The sequence below is a fragment of the Ursus americanus genome, chromosome 3 (assembly GCF_024610735.1).
Source record: "Ursus americanus isolate L20-20 chromosome 3, mUrsAme1.1.p, whole genome shotgun sequence".
Lineage (NCBI taxonomy): Eukaryota > Metazoa > Chordata > Mammalia > Carnivora > Ursidae > Ursus > Ursus americanus.
In genome coordinates this window covers 73,771,050-73,787,620 of record NC_142129.1, presented here as the reverse complement: position 1 = coordinate 73,787,620, position 16,571 = coordinate 73,771,050, and the positions used below count along the sequence as shown (strand labels likewise).

General features: G+C 36.5%; 1 protein-coding gene across 3 annotated transcripts in view; it reads left to right on the top strand.

The window, feature by feature from the left end:
• DMTF1 (cyclin D binding myb like transcription factor 1) overlaps positions 1-16,571 on the top strand; it is a 44,306-nt gene that overhangs the window by 22,350 nt on the left and 5,385 nt on the right. For all 3 annotated transcript variants that reach the window (XM_045793352.2, XM_045793350.2, XM_045793351.2), the window contains 9 exons: positions 303-417; positions 1,644-1,720; positions 6,354-6,511; positions 7,639-7,671; positions 8,570-8,679; positions 10,590-10,818; positions 11,979-12,130; positions 13,461-13,670; positions 16,414-16,499. In XM_045793352.2, the coding sequence (XP_045649308.2) occupies positions 303-417; positions 1,644-1,720; positions 6,354-6,511; positions 7,639-7,671; positions 8,570-8,679; positions 10,590-10,818; positions 11,979-12,130; positions 13,461-13,670; positions 16,414-16,499 (1,170 nt within the window). The remainder of the gene's footprint in view (positions 1-302; positions 418-1,643; positions 1,721-6,353; positions 6,512-7,638; positions 7,672-8,569; positions 8,680-10,589; positions 10,819-11,978; positions 12,131-13,460; positions 13,671-16,413; positions 16,500-16,571) is intronic.

Below are 16,571 nucleotides of genomic sequence, written 5' to 3'. Positions count from 1 at the left end.
GAACCTTAGCTATTATTCTATAAAATTGGCTACTAGTACGGAGTTAACATGCTTAAATGAAGGTCATATTTTGTTAATGTAGGCAGTTTTGTTTTCATACTGTCACAATAAAAACAGCAGAGAAATCATTGTTTTTCTATAAATTGAATATATTTTTCCTCTGTGTAAAGCAAATGAATTCCATATATTAGAGTTTTATAATGTTTGGTATTGCAAACAAAGATGAATCAGGTTGTATTAAATCAAGCTATACTTGTTTTTTCTTTTGTTTTGTTTTGTGTTTTAACATTTACCTCTTCAAGATTCTACAGAATGAGCAACTAGATGAAATATCTCCCTTGGGTAATGAGGAAGTTTCAGCAGTTAGCCAAGCATGGTTTACAACTAAAGAAGATAAGGATTCTCTAACTAACAAAGGTAATAATATATAATGTGAATTTTAATATCCATTGGAAAAAATGGGAGGTAAGAAGAACTTGTAGTCATCAGGATTTTGAGGACTTCGTAATTGTGATTGAGGAGTTACAGTAATTGAGTTTTTGTAATTGATTAACTTTGGCTCTGAATGAGACCATGAAACCAACATTTGTTTTTTTAGTAATTGTAATTTCTCTGAGATGCAGTAAATTATAAACAGAAGCACAGTGGTGGCATATAAAAGAAAGTACAGTTACTACACATGGGAGTGGGAAGTCAAGTCTTCTCAGAGATCTAACTTTGGTCTGATAAGCTGCTTAGAGGTTTAAAGTAAGTGTTTATAGTCCTACGGAGTTCTGAGGATTGGTAGGGAGCTGTTACAAGAAAGTGGGGGTTGTGTATATGCCACTCTGAAGTTAAGAAAAGGAATTGTTTTCAACTACTGCATAGTATATACTCATTATGAATATTTTATTCACTCGGTGTGCAACATATTATGTTCACCTTGTCCTAGAATCATTGGTGCATGTTCTTTTGCCCATAAAATTTATTTTTTCCACTGGTGAATTTTTCACAGTCTTGAACATGATTTGGCTTTTATAATTTTCATGTCTTTTTAGCATGCCTGTATTGCTCAAAGAGTAAGACATATAACTGAGGGGAAGCCATAATTTTTTAGTCTTTTACTTATTATTGTCTTTATTTAGTAGAATCAAATGTATTTTTTTTTAAGATTTATTTATTTATTTTAGAGGGAGAGAAGGAGAGTGCAAGAGAAGAAGAGGGGCAGAGGGAGACCTAATCTCAAGCATTCTCCACAGTGAGCGCAGAGCCTGACGCAGGGCTCCATCTCACGACCCTGAGATTATGACCTGAGCCGAAAGCGAGAGTCGGACACTTAATTGCCTGAGCCACCCAGGTGCCCCAGGATCAAATGTATTCTTTCTTAAAAACTAGGGGTTACGGGGCACATAGCTGGCTCAGTCGGTAGAGCATGTGACTCTTGATCTCAGGGTCATGAGTTCAAGTCCCACACTGGGCATGGAGCCTACTTAAAAGAGATTACAAAAGCAGCTATCTGGGGATCTTTCAGATTTCAGATGAAAAAGAAATTAGCTACATTTTAGTCCCACAGATAATTTATTTAATCACAAATCAAATCTTCAGTGTTTTATTCCTTTTGAAGGGATAATGTTTTCTATAACATTATTTCTTTTCCTTTAAAGGACATAAATGGAAACAGGGGATGTGGTCTAAGGAAGAAATTGATATTTTGATGAACAATATTGAACGCTATCTAAAGGTATTTTATGGCATTTTTTGTTGGTTTCACAACAAATTGTTTCACAATTTTTTGTTTGTTTTCATTGCCAATTGCAAAAATTATCAAAGCATCATTGTATGTACTTTATAAGTAGCTTTCCAGTAATTTTTATAATGGATGATTGGTTAATATGTCATAGCTTCCTAATTCTAAGGTATATGATTATAGTATATTTTTAAACAAATTTCAAATTCTTAATTTAAAATAGCTTTACTGTGTTAGTTAACACCTAAAGTTTAGACAAAATCCTAATAGTTTCTCAGAATCTTAAAGCCCTGTCTTTTCAAGCAGCCTATAAGTTAGTTTAAGCTTGCATTGTCAAAAGCATAAGATATAGGTCTTCTTCTTTGAGTGAATTTATGACGTGAGAATCTTCCCTCTTTTAAAAAAATGAGTAATTTAGTTCATTTTCATATTGAGGCTTATATTCTGTTAGCTAAGTCATCCTTTTCATTAAATGTCTCTTGAACGTAGTATTTTTGAGGTACTGGAGATATGAATTGCCGTAACACATGGTATTGGCTTTTTAAAAGCCAGCAGTTCATTTGGGAATGTTGAAAGCAGGTGAAGAGTAATATAAGGATTGTACCTAATGTGAATGATACATGTTGTGAATTCTGCATGAGCTCGGAGAAGGAAGAGTATATTCTTAGGGTTAGGACAGTAATGGAAAATATTTGGAAGAGCAAGGATTTGAGTGGAGTCTTAAAGGAATAGAACTTGGGTTAGAATGGGGCTGGAGGGAGCATGCGCAAGTAAGTACTAAGCACTAAGAAGTCAGAAATGAAACCCAGAGCACATTAAATTGGCTCCTTTAACTTGAACTGAGTAATTAGCCTCTGGAAACTTGGTTTTGAAGTCCAGACCAAAGAATTAGAACTCTGTCCTATAGGAAATGAAAACAACTGGTACCTTAGTTGAGTGAGGGATTGGTGGAGTAGGTCTGTGCTTTTGTCAAGGAAATTTTTCCAGTGATTTGCTAACCATTCCCTTAAAGGAGTTTTAGTGCATGTTTGAAACACAGACCCATCAGCATTGTTTGGGAATGGGAGGTGTACAGTATTTATTTAACCATTGTCCTATCGTTTGATACTTAGGTGGTTTATATAATTTTTCACTATTATAAATACATTGCTGCCTAGAATGTCCACATTCCTAAGCCTAATTTTAATCAGCACTGTTCCCAAGCTAAGCTTTGTAAACTAAAGAGTGAAAAACTTCAGTTCTTTGTTAATGAATAAAGATCCTTCCCACCAAACTAATTTTTTTAAGAGAAACACAAATACAGTGACCATTGAAAACATATGTCCACTGGTCACACTTGAGTGAAAACTTGAAAAATGCTGGTTTAGATAAGGCAGTAACGAATGGTAAGAACGCAAACTTGGAAATTAAGGAGCTGGTTTCTTGTCTAGGGGATTGGAGTAGATGGTTTCCAAGGACCCCTTCAATTCTATGATTAAAGGGTGGGAATGAGACTGAAATTTGAGACCTTTTAGAGGACCATTTCACTTGACCATATGAGAGTAATTAAGAACTTTATAAACTACAGCGTGGAAGAATTGGCAGGGAAAGGGCAGATAAGCAGGTAGTCTCTAAGGACACGTGGTGACTGGATGTCGGGGAAGAGGAAAAAGGATTTGGAATAACTTGAGTGGTTTATTCTGGACGACTGGGAGAATGATGAATGAATTGGCAGAGATAGGAAATGTCGAAAAAGATGTACTGATCTTGGGAAAAGGTATTTTATTTGATAGTTGACCATGGTTTTTATTATGTGCTGCTGTTTAAGAACATTGTGGACCCATTTTTAAACCAATTAATTAGACATCAGATAAACAAAAGTAACTGCCACAAGTGGGAAAAAAAGAGCAGAAGAATCTTCTCATCTCACTATACGGTCATCCTGCAACACAGTGCCTTTCATATATTTAGACTTGTAAATGTTAGATTTAATTATTTGCAGAACTGGCGTAAGAGAATTCTAGATTTTAAAATTTAGAAACTTGGGGCACCGAGCTGGTTCAGTCAGTAGAGTGTGATTCTTGATCTTGGGGTCATGAGTTCAAACCCCACGTTGGGTGTAGAGATTACTTTAAAAAAAAAAAAAAAAAGGAGAAGCTTTTTACTGTGAAGTTTCATACATTCAAAAGAATGTATAAAATGCATATCAGTGTAGTTTTACCTCTTTCTGAAATTTATGTAAATAGATTCATTCTCTGGGTGTTCTGTAACTGGCTTGTGTTTATTGTGATTTTGTGATCCATACCCTTTTGATTTTTTATTTCCTTTTTGTAGCTATATTTCATTATGCCAATATATATACTCTAAGTTACCCATGCACAGTTAACGGTCATTTGGGGTTTTTTTTTTTTTTTTTTGCTATTAATTTATACAAATTTGATGGATGTGAATGGTATTTTATTATGGATTTAATTTGTATTCCTCTAATTACATACTTTTATATGCTTGTTCGCTACTTTTTATGTTTCCTCTTTGAAATTCCTGTTTGTGTTTTTTTATGTTTTTTATGGGGTTATCTTTTTCATTTTCTAGACATTCTTAAGGTATGCTGGATACTAATGGCTTTTTGTTTATTTGCATGACAGATATCTTGTCTCAATTTATTGGCCTATCTTTTCCTTCTCCCTGGGGGTCCTTTCATGAAAAAAAGATTCTTAATTTCAATATCAAAATTATCATTTTTTACTTTTATATTTTGCATGGTTATTTAGGAAATCCTCCTCTGCCTCAAGGGCATAAAGATGTTGCCCCATATATTGTCACATTAAAAGTTCTGTAGTTTTGCCTTTCATGGTGATTTTTTATCCTATTGCTCCAAGATGGGGTTTCACTGTTGGGATTTTTTTTGTTTTAAATGGAAGACAGTTGTCCCAGCATCGCTATGGAATGTCAGTCTTCTCCCAATCTACAATGTCCATTTTGTTCCAAGTCAAGCTTCCACAGATTTGTTTCTGGGTTTTCTAATTTGTTTCCAGGTTCTGTTTGTTCATACTTGCACTAGTATAGATAACACTGTCTAGAGAAATCACAGCATCTGATGGGGCAAGTCTCTTCATGAATGTCTTGGCTGGTTTGGGCTATTGCTCTTCCGTTATAAATTTAGAATCAAGTTGCAGAGAATGGAAAACCATTGGAATATTTATTGGGACTGCACTGAATCTGTGCGTCAATTTGAGAGTAATTAACATCCATACAGTAGTCCATCTTCCTATTGAGAACATGGTATACCCTCCATTGTAGCAGCTTCCTCTTTAATGCCTTGTGATACTTGGTTTTCCTCCATAAAGGACTTACATAACTTGCCTGAGATTTAGTCCTGTTGCTTTTAATGTTGATGTTACTGTAAATGAGAACTTTTAAACTTTTTTATGATCTTTGTATAGAAATGCAGATGACTTTATATATTTTGTAACCAGTGTTTGCTAAATACTCTTAAGTTTCTACATATATAACATTTGTAAATGATTTTTCTTTTTCGACCTATACTTTTTATATTTTTTTATCAGATTGTCGGCAAATCAAAACTCAATAGGTGTATAATCACTTATGAATGTTCTATGTTATGAATGTTCCTTCCACATCTATAGATATTTAATTTTTTCCATAAATTTAATAATTAATACTATAATGATAATTTTTTTTTAATTAACAAAAAATTCCTGGAATAAGCTCACCTTCTGTATTGATTACTGACCTTCTTACACATTGCAGGTGCTCAGTATTTTAGGGACTGGAAGATCTGTGTTACTGAATGAGCTTACCTGAAAATTCTTCTCTGAAACTGTCCTTGTCTGGTCTTGCTATTGAGGTTATGCTCACCTAATAAAACGAATGAGGAAGTGTCCTCCCTGTTTTTCTATACCCTAGAATAGTTTAAAATCAGAATTATGTTTCTCTTGATTGTTTGGTTGGCTTTACCAAGTCATGTGGGCCTGGTATTTTCATTGTGAAAAATTATTAATAACTGACTTAATTTTCTTGGTGGTCTGTGCTTATTAGATTTTCTATCTCTTCCTGAGTCTGTTTTGGTAAGTTGACTTTTCCTAGGAGTTTATTCATTTTATGTAAGTTTTTAAATTTATTGCCATAGAATTTTCATAATGTTCAACTCTCTAATCTCTGTAGCATTTCTGCTTAGGCCCCATTTTTTCATTTCCAGTATTGTTTTGTCTTTTAGTTTTGCCATAGTTTATGTTTTCATATTTTATTAGTCTTAATGAGTCTTTTCAAAGAACCGTTTTTTAACATTGCCTGTCATTTCTGTTATTTGATTCCTGATTTCATTAATTTTGTTCTTATGATTTTCTCCTACTTTCTTTAGATACTAATTTCTTATCATTTTAAAAGGGGTTGACACAACTTGACTTTATTGAACTTAATAGTTTATTTTTGGAGCATTTAAGTATCACCTTATTACCTCTTGGAACATTTTAACGTTTATATTTGACTTATTAATGAATTAGCAATACATTATTTTTCTAAATGCCTTTGATGATCTTGAACATAAAAAAACAACTTTTAAAAAGCATAGTATATCCATATGCATTTTATCAGAAATCCCTAAATCAAAGAAATGTAACCCATTTAGGCACGCGGAATAAAAGATGCTACAGAAATCATCTTTGAGATGTCAAAAGACGAAAGAAAAGATTTCTACAGGACTATAGCATGGGGTCTGAACCGGCCTTTGTTTGCAGTTTATAGAAGAGTGCTTCGCATGTATGATGACAGAAACCATGTGGGAAAGTATGAAAACTTGTAATGCTGCATGTTTTCATGTAATTAGGGGAAATATTTAAGGAGCTATCACTTTTTAACATATAGTTTTGATCAGAAATTTTAATTGGAGACAGCTATGAATTACTGTTTGTTGTGTTAATATTTTTTTTCTCCAGGTCCATGTTGTAAATATGGAAATCTCATTATAACAAGGTCTCTTAGAAGTTAGAATCTCAGTCACCTTATATATGTCAGATTTTAGACGTAGCTGTCTTCATACATCAAAGTCTGCTTTATTATAAAGTAACAATAAATATTATAGTGGGTAAAGATTTAGGAAGTGTGAAAAAAAAACCCTCTAAATTCATTGGTAACATTGTTCGTATTCATTTTTTTTAATATAGTATAGCATTTCCTAGGTTAGTGATAATAAAGTGAAATAAAACCAGAGTGGAAAATAAATAAATTTCTGAATACATTGCCTGGCTTGCTGTTACAGGTAGCATTTATGGGAAGGCATCATTTTTTTTCAATGCAGTGATTCTGTGGTGTTACTGACATACTTTAAATTTCTCTTTGGGAATTTTAGGTAGTCATAGTATGGCTTATTAGGTAACTGCTTTTAAAAGGAGCATTGCATTGGCTGTATTGAGTACTTTCCCTCTAAAGAAAAAGAGCCTTTACATTGGAGCGAGAGTGTGGCAGATGTCCGTGCATGGGTAGGGGAGATGAAGAGAAGTTTTTAAAAATTTTTTGGTGCCTTCTGAGAATTTACCATAGATTTGCATTTTGGCTCTGGTTTACAATGTCATGCATAAGTCTTTCAGAATAGCTACGGTACAGAGGGTCTGAAACCAGTTTTGAAATAAAGGAAGACTTAAAGCAGAATAGGAGCAAATATCTTTTAAATGTTGAATTTTCCTAGAGAAAAATGTACATTACTCACTTTTATTATACCTAAAAATATTTACAAAAAAGAAAATAGAAGCATCAGTTTTAATTTTTAGTAATTCACTTTGAAATTGATTACTTTAAAAATATTATCAGTATGCTAAGTGACTTAATATTTGGCTCCCTAAGTGAAATTCTGATTTTTATTAAGGTTTTTTAGCATTCTTTAATTGATCTTCTTAAAAATTTCTTTAAATTTCTAGATATACACCTGAAGAAATTGAAAAGCTCAAGGAGTAAGTTTAAAAATTTTTTTCTTTTCCTGAATTCTGATAGCTGGGTTTTAACTTTTTTAATATCTTTGTTTTTTAAACTTTTACTTTGAAAATGTCACGAGATTTTTAGTAGACTGGTATAATTTAATCCTGCTATTAAGCATGATTGACCATAAAAAGAACTTTTTAGATCCATACGTGCACGGAGTAGCCATGCCCATAAATTTCTTCTCCTGTAGTGAGTTGCTGAATGAAATGTGTCCTCAGACCACTAATCAGGGTTACAGAAAAGATCAGATGGCCATTCTTGGTGGCCTGAAGACTAAATACCAGGAATTTACATACCAGGATCAAAAACACAGGGTTGTGCTACATGCTTAGTTTAGAATGGTGACTTAACAAATGTTTCACTTAATGTCTGGGTGGACTCTATGAAGGCTGTTTCGCAGGAAAAATAATTTTGCTTTGTTGAGTAGGGCCATAAAGTATGGGTTAATGAATTGTATGGATCGTGGAAAAAATTGAAGGTTGATCCTCTTTATGATGATAGCAGCTTGGGAAACTTTTTCAGTTGTCTGAGAAGAGCTTGTTAGGAGTGCTCCAAAGGGAACAATCTGGGGATGCCTGGGAGATTGTGTCAGTAACCTGAGGGGAAATTTGGTCTTTTTTGAACACATATCCAAGTTACTTATTTCTTCTCTGACCCAGGAAAAAGGCAATTGCTGCCTGTTTTTTTTTCACCCACAGACAACTGTGGACCCCAAAAAAAGGCCACACTTTCAAACTTTGGCTCTCAAAGTATTGCTGCCCACAACTTCCAAACCAGTCAAATGGGAAGAAGAAGAATGAAGAATAAATGATGAAATTAAAAGGGAGAAAACAGTTGAACCCAATGCTGATTGGCAGACTCTTGTTTTAGGCTCCGGATAAAGCATGGCAATGACTGGGCAACAATAGGGGCGGCGCTAGGAAGAAGCGCGTCTTCCGTCAAAGATCGGTGCCGACTGATGAAGGATACTTGCAACACAGGTACTGTGAGCACTGCCGCTGGGCTGCTCTTGTCTCCATCGGAGCTTCCCGCCCCTTCACATACTGCTTTCACTTCTCTTCTGGAAAGAAATTTGTCATTCACTTGAGTTCACATTTTATTTTTTAGTCTTCCTTTTTCTTCATGGTAGGCCCAAGTGATCCTTCATTTTTCTCCTTTTGTGTGAGGTGACATTTTTTGCAGGGATACATTTCCTCAGTTTCAGAGTTTCTAGCTGTAGCATGTTCAATTTTGTGGCAATTCAGAACTGCTCCAGTTGGGAAAGTATTTATTATTAAGGCTTAAAAGAGGAAGTAGTTTTAATTTAAGCCCATCTAACTGTTGAGCTTTTGTTAATAACAGCTTATCAACTCATGTTTATAAAAAGCTTTAGTTCAGGCAGGTCCACACTTAAGTTATCTTTCGATGCTGTGGCTCTGTTTTCCTTATTTCAAACAAGTAAGTATATTTTTCCATAGAAACAACTTGTCATTAGTGTTTCAGTCTCTAGTCCAGACCACAAATGCCTATTTAACTCTTAATGTATACAAACTCATTGATGATACTGTTAAAGCTTACCTATGTGACTAACAACAATATTGGGGCTCGGGCACTAGCTCTCACATAAATCCTTTCTGAGCCTCAGTTTCCTCTAAAATGAAGAGGTTAGAACAGGTGATCTCATAGTTCCCTTTTAGCCCTAAAATTTTCTGAAGGAGCCACAGTCTGTGCTCAGTCTTTCAATAAGAAAAATAGTTCTCAAGGTAAGCTTAAGCTTCTAAGGTTATATATTTTCTGTTTTCACCTCCTTACCCTGCCAAAGTGGAATCAGGAATGTTTCCTACCTAACCATTCATTCCACCAGCACTATGACCTGTAAGACATGGAGAACATAAATTCCACCAACTCTGTCATTCTGTGGTTAATGACAGCTTAACGAATGAAGCAGGAATAGGAGCTCTGGATTTAGGATGGGACCCCAGAGTTTTATGTAAAATTCTGTGAGTACAGAACCACTTTTCTTGCCATGATAAAGTAGGAGAGCAGGACTTTGTCTTGAATATATGGTATCCAGAACTGTGCCTAGCACATAATAGATGTCCAGTAAATATTTGTTGAATGAATGAATCCCTGATGCAAGCACACAGCTCTTTTGAAATTTCTTGGACATATTTAGCTACTAGTAACAAAATGGGAACAAGTGGAAGGAGTAAAAAAAAAACAAACAAACCTTCTTTTCCTGTTTTTCTGCTCAAGTTCCGTAAGGAAAGACCAAGAGGATCATTTGGTGTCATTACTGGTCTATGGCTTCAGGAAAACCTGGAGTAAAATCCTGTGTGAATATTAGTCTCAGACTTCTGTTATATCACAGTATCTTGGAGTTGGGATGGGAGGGAAAGGAGATGGTATAAACCTAGTTTCCATTTTTACTACAGTGGGTCGTAGCTCATAGGAGTTACCGCACATGTCTCTCATCATTCATTCCTCTAATGAAGGATCTCTGTCGAGCTTACTCTACTTCTGCAGAGATGGAATTCTAGGCAAGACTAAGGAAAAATTGTGATTGTGAGTTTGTGTCCATCTTGCCTTCATGAAGCTCTTCCCACTTAGGATTAGTGCAACTTGACAGTATATAATCCTTTCTAGGTATGTATTGCGTAGTTTTTCATTCCTTAAGGAGTCAGCCAGTGTTTTCTGTTAGGGTTCTGTATTTTCTTTTGTGTCAAGAACCTTACTGGGCTAGTGAAAAGCAACCATGTTAGTGGATAGTTTCCCGCCCCAGGGTCGTTCAGTAATAATTTTTGGTGCTACTGTGTACTTCCATCAGTCCTTGGAAATACAGGGCTGAATCCGATTTGCCGAAAAAAAAAAAAAGGTAGCAGTAGTAGTCTAGATGATTTCCTTCTTTCAGGGAAGTGGACGGAAGAAGAGGAAAAGAGACTTGCAGAGGTGGTTCATGAATTGACAAGCACTGAGCCAGGTGACATAGTGACACAGGGCGTGTCATGGGCAGCCGTGGCAGAGCGAGTGGGTACCCGCTCAGAAAAGCAGTGTCGTTCTAAATGGCTCAACTACCTGAACTGGAAACAGAGTGGAGGTACTGAATGGACCAAGGAAGATGAAATCAATCTCATCCTCAGGTTTGTGTCCTAAGTCCTTTAAAGACAAAAGCCACTTAATCGCTATAGGTGACTTGATTGTATTTCCTCTTTTGGTTTCCTTAGATGCCTAATGTCTGAAAGCATCCTTTCCATAGAGAAGACATCCATGCAGGATCTTCCAGATCCTATGGATTTCATATTGAGCTTTTGTTTTGTTTTGTTTTGTGTTTGTTCCTTTTTAGTGGATATAGGGCTCGTGCAAAGTAGCAGATTGCAGGCGTGGAGACTGAAGTCCTCTCTCTGTCCACAGAACAGGTACAGCCCAGGCAGCCAGCGGTACTGCGGCTCGCCACCCACCACCGTGCTTCAGTGCTGGCAAAGGGGCACCGTGTGGAGGGGAAGAGGGCTGCTCAGTCTCCATGCCCTTCAATCTCGGGCTGCTGTGCTGAGCTCACCAAGAAGGGGGCCCAGTCTGCAGTTACCCCACACCTTCACGCTGGACCCAGTCAGACACATCCATTTCATAGATACCCAGAAATAGCTTTAAGATAATAATCCTGAGCTGTTTTTTTTTAAGTTAGTCAGTTTAACCATTAAGACTCAGTGACTCAAGTGGGCAAAAATACCAGCAAAAAAATGTTTGAGACCCTGAAGTAATAAAAGCTACTCCGTCCTGCAAATCAAAATCATCATGACAGTTGAAGCTAGAAAACAAATGGACCATTAATACCTAAAATTTAGTGGTACTATTAATGTTGGTGGGTTTTGTTTTTAAAACACTTTTTTTCAACTAGTCAGCTGCAAAGAGCTCATTTCTAAACATTTTTATTATATAGAAATGGAAAAGTTCAGATCTAGGAAATAACTTGCTATGACATGCTGTAAAACATTGCAAAACACCATACAACTAACCCTGTTCTTACCCTGTTTCTAACCCTTAGCTACTCCCTTGCCTTTACAGTGCTTCCATCTACTTCAGACCATATTTGGCCTGGCCCATTGCTTATACCATTAATGAAAGGCTATTGCTAGTGCTAGGTCATATAGCTCTTAGCTCTGGGAGCAGTTCTGCACCTTGGAATCCTTTCCCATGCAATGAACAGTAGCATCTCCGTGACAGAAGCTGCTGTCCCCTTTATCGCCAGTGCCATCATGTGTAGAAGTTAACATCTAACAGATGTTTGTTTTGTAACCTGTAGGATAGCAGAGCTTGATGTCGCGGATGAAAATGACATCAACTGGGATCTGTTAGCGGAGGGATGGAGCAGTGTCCGTTCACCACAATGGCTTCGAAGTAAATGGTGGACCATCAAAAGGCAAATTGCAAATCATAAGGATGTTTCGTTCCCTGGTAATGTATTATTTGCTTCTTAAGTGCTTCCCTTGTCTTATTCATATTTACTCCTCAGGACCTACTTAGAGGTCAGAAGTTCTTTGCCTCAGCTAAAGAGATACGAATCTCAGTAGATCTTCCCTTAAACATCTCCTCTATTTCTTTGGGTAACTGTCTTTTCCTTGAGAAGAGTTGATGTGATGTGTAATTCTCAAAGCACCTAAGATGAAAATATACACATTTACATACATTCTCACTGTGAAGAAAACGATTTTACATCTTGTGCACAAAAATGTATTTCTGAAAACTGAGGTTTAAATCAACTTTTATGTGTTGAATAATTTCACCTGTCTTAACTGGGCTTGTCATATAGAGATTTTCTTGGTGGTTTTATAGTATAAAGACTACATACTTATAATTCACTTATTATGTAAATCTAGGGATCTTAAGTTGGGTTTGCTGAAGAGTGAGGCAGAGCGTGTTTGTCCTTTCCCTGCCTGCTTTGCACTTAGGTGCGAAACTAAGTTGTACAGTCCGTTTAATTAAGGCATTCAGATTCATTCTCCTTAGTATAGTGCTCCAACTTCCATTTTTCCAAAGGAAAAATAAATGAAGAACTTTGGCTTGATGAAAATAAAGCTTTTTAAAAAATCAAGTACATAGTTACACATTTATAAACCTAATGTTAAAACCAGAAGAGTGAATGTATACTAATATGACATGAACTCACCCAGATGGCAGTTATCACCTAAGAGGATTGATAGTTTATCAGGACTGGTGAAGGGGAGAGTCTAGATTTGACTTTCCTGCACAAGAATTCAAGGTGGTTGCATATTACTGTTTGGAAAAGATGAGCTACTCCTCTGGAGTTGTGAGTTAAACTCGCAGCCACCTGATGATGATGGCTAAAACAGTCACATGTCCTCGAGTACTTGGTGTGGTGTATGTGGCGGGAGAGATACACTATTCACTGAGAAAAGGAAATAAGCTACTTTGCATTAACAATATTCTTCCCAAATAATAAGAATTTTATCCTGAAGCCCTAGGACATAGCAAAGGTCTTATTTTCATGGTCCTCACAACGGCTATTTTTTTTAATGCATCTTAGGTGGCAAGAATAACATTATGTTAAGAATTTTTTTAATTTCTTGTGATGGATAATGTTTCCAAAAATTTCCAGACAGGTTGTGGCTTTAAAAAATTTTTATTGTTATTTTGCTGAGATCTCACATGCAGCGTACAATTATTTATTCCAAATACTTTCCCTCCTTACCCCCACCTCCCTTGCTGCTTAGATGGTGGTCTGTCGGAGAATCAATGTTCTTTTTGTCTACCCATCTCCCTTCAGTCTTAATAAAAGGTCTTAAACAGTTACATGAGAATCAAAAAAACAACCCAACGCTTTTGGAGAATAAATCGGGATCTGGAGTTCCAAACAGTAATTCCAATTCCAGTGTACCGCATGTTCAGATCAGAGTCGCCCGCTTGGAAGACAATACAGCCATCTCTCCAAGCCCCATGACGGCCTTGCAGATTCCAGTCCAGATCACCCATGTCTGTAAGTGCTTACTGGAGACTCCTTGCTGTTGGACCTGTATGATTTGGTCATGGCTCTAACACCTTTCATTCTTCTAGAATGCTGACAGAAATTTGTGCAAGTTGACAAAGGCAGTTTAAGGCATTTCATGTTCATTAGCTCAATTAATATTTGCACAAAAGATGAGTGTGTGACAGGAAGAACTTGCCAGCCATTTAAACCACTTTAAATCATCTTACGTTTAGAGGTTACAAGGAATTAATGATTAACAGACTACTACCTAAAATACAGTCAGTTGAGCAAGGAAATAGAGTTCATGAGGTGGCACATCATTTTGGTGATTCACCGGACACACACAAATTGGGGGTGGATTTGAAGTCATGTGTAGAAGAAATGGGTTTGATGAGATTCAGGCTTTTCTTCAGGAAGTAAAGAGCCAGTTTCCTGTGGGAACTATTTTGTTTACCCTTTTTTTCCTTAGCCTCTGATATATTTTTTGTTTAATGAGATTATGAGAACCCAACAATTGTTATAGGGAGAGGAAATTTATTTCCTGAAATCTAAGCCAAGTTGATAGTTCTACCTTTTCTTTCGTGATAGAGTAGCAGAAAAGGAATGAGAAGAAAATTCTCAGAACCAGATGATTCACTTTTTTCTCATTTCTTTTGTCTACCTAAATGCTATGTCTATGGAAAGATCATTGCCAAGAGTATACCAATTGGTGCATGTTATCCTCAACCAGAGGATTATTGGCATTTTGAGTGAGATAATTCATTGTTGGCAGGGCTGTCCTGCATGTTGCAGGATGCTCAGTGTCCCTTGACTCACCCACAAAATGCCAGTAGTATTTCCTAGTCATTATGGCAAATAAAAACACCCTACAGATTCTTCAACGTACAATATGACACCATTTTGAGAATCACTGGGCTGCGTATTGGTAGTGGTGACACTATATCCATCCAGTGACTCAGAGTTACCTTGGAGACCTGTAAACTAATCATTGCCGATCTTAATATTCTAAGTTTGGTTATTTGCTTTAGCTTTCTACCATTGTAATAAAGCATGAAGAATTCTTCTTTAGCCCTCTGCTTATTTAACTTTATCGCCTGAAGAATTGTGAAGCAACTGCAATTATCGGTCCACCATAAATATGAGAACTACTGTTAGTTATAGATTATGCACAGAGATTGTTAGAACTTTCCTTGGCTGTTGGGGTGACTATACTTATTGGGAATGTAGACATTTTAGAATTGGTACCCTAATATTCACAGGATGGCTTTTTTTTTTTTAAATATGTAGAATAATTTTATTTCTTCCAGCAAGAAGTATCAGTAAGAGTTTTATACCATATCGGTTATTCTTTGCATTCAGGCTAAAATCTCCTGGCTGTTTCTTCCTTTATGTTAGGAGTCAGGGACTAGCAAATTTTAGAGCCAGAATAGTAAATATAAACATGCTAGACTTTGCAGCCTACATAGGTCTTTGTGGAATTTTCTGGTTTTTAAACAATCCTTTAAAAATGTAAAAACCAAAATAATTAAATAAATATGTAAAAACCATTCTTAGTCTTGCACCACATTTATCTCTGCCCATAGTTCGCTTACCCATGACGAAGGTTATTTCTCTGGAATCACTTTAAATTAGTCTAGGTATGATCTTAAGATTCCATCAAACAGAGAAGTAGTAACGTGAATCAAGTACATTTCTCTTGAAAGGTGTCTCATTTCCTTTCCAACTGATTAGTATTTTAGTCGGAATAAACACTACACATTACAAGATGATTCCAAATCATTTTTCGCATGGATTTATCTACAGGTGCAATTGAAAGCACCAAAAGATCACATTTCATCTAGTCTTAATTTCTTATAACCTTGATCAGGTATAACCAACACTGCTCAAGTCTAAAGCCTCAACTGACACACCTATAAAGAGATTATATACTGTGTGATCTCTAAAGCGCTGTTCAGTCTCCCAGATGTGTTCTTCTGAAATAACACTATTTTGTTTGTTTGAAGATTTAAGAGAGAGCACAAACGGGGGGTGGGGGGCGCAGCGGGCAGACTCCCCACTGAGCAGGGAGCCCGACATGGGACTCCATCCCAGAACCCTGGGATCATGGCCTAAGCTGAAGGCAGACACTTAACCGACTGAGCCACGTAGGGGCCCCTGAAATAATACTATCTTATATTTCATGTTTGTGGTTCCTCCCAACAACTACATGAGGTAGGCAGGACAGATAAAGTCTCAGAACATAAGTAGGTTCAATGCAAGCTATTTGCTCAGGTTTACATTGCTCGGGAGTAATGCTGCTAGAACTGAAGCCTGGTGTTTGGGGACTACTGTTCCAGGAATCTATACTGCTTATCAGAATACCCAGGCAAATTTTTTACCAAGTTCCTATTTACTTGTAAGTTAGCCTTGGTGTATCCTCTTACTTCTAATACTAGAAATATTTTGTGTTCTATACCAGGGGTTAGCAGATATTGTCTCTATAACAGCTAGTCAACTCTGCCCTTGTAGTGCAAAAGCAACTGTGGAAAATAAACAGGTATGGCCCGTGTTCCTATAATACTTTTTACAAAAACTGGTAGTGGGCTGGATTTGGATATGAGCCATGGTTTGCCAACCCCATATCTGTGCCATCCCAGGTAAATCCATTAGATTCCTTCTCTTGTAAGAAATTTAAATGACTTCAGGTTTCCAGGCAAATTATTCACTATGAGACTACGTATTTTATTTACTGTTGTCCTTGTTCCTACCATAGCTTCAACAGAGTCCCCTGCTGCTACTGTTGACTCGGAAACAATAACACTAAACAGTGGAACACTACAGGCATTTGAGATTCTTCCAGTGAGTAACACTTCACAAAATAGAAATTGGTCATTTTATGCATAAGAAAAATCACTAATTTTAGCACTGTTA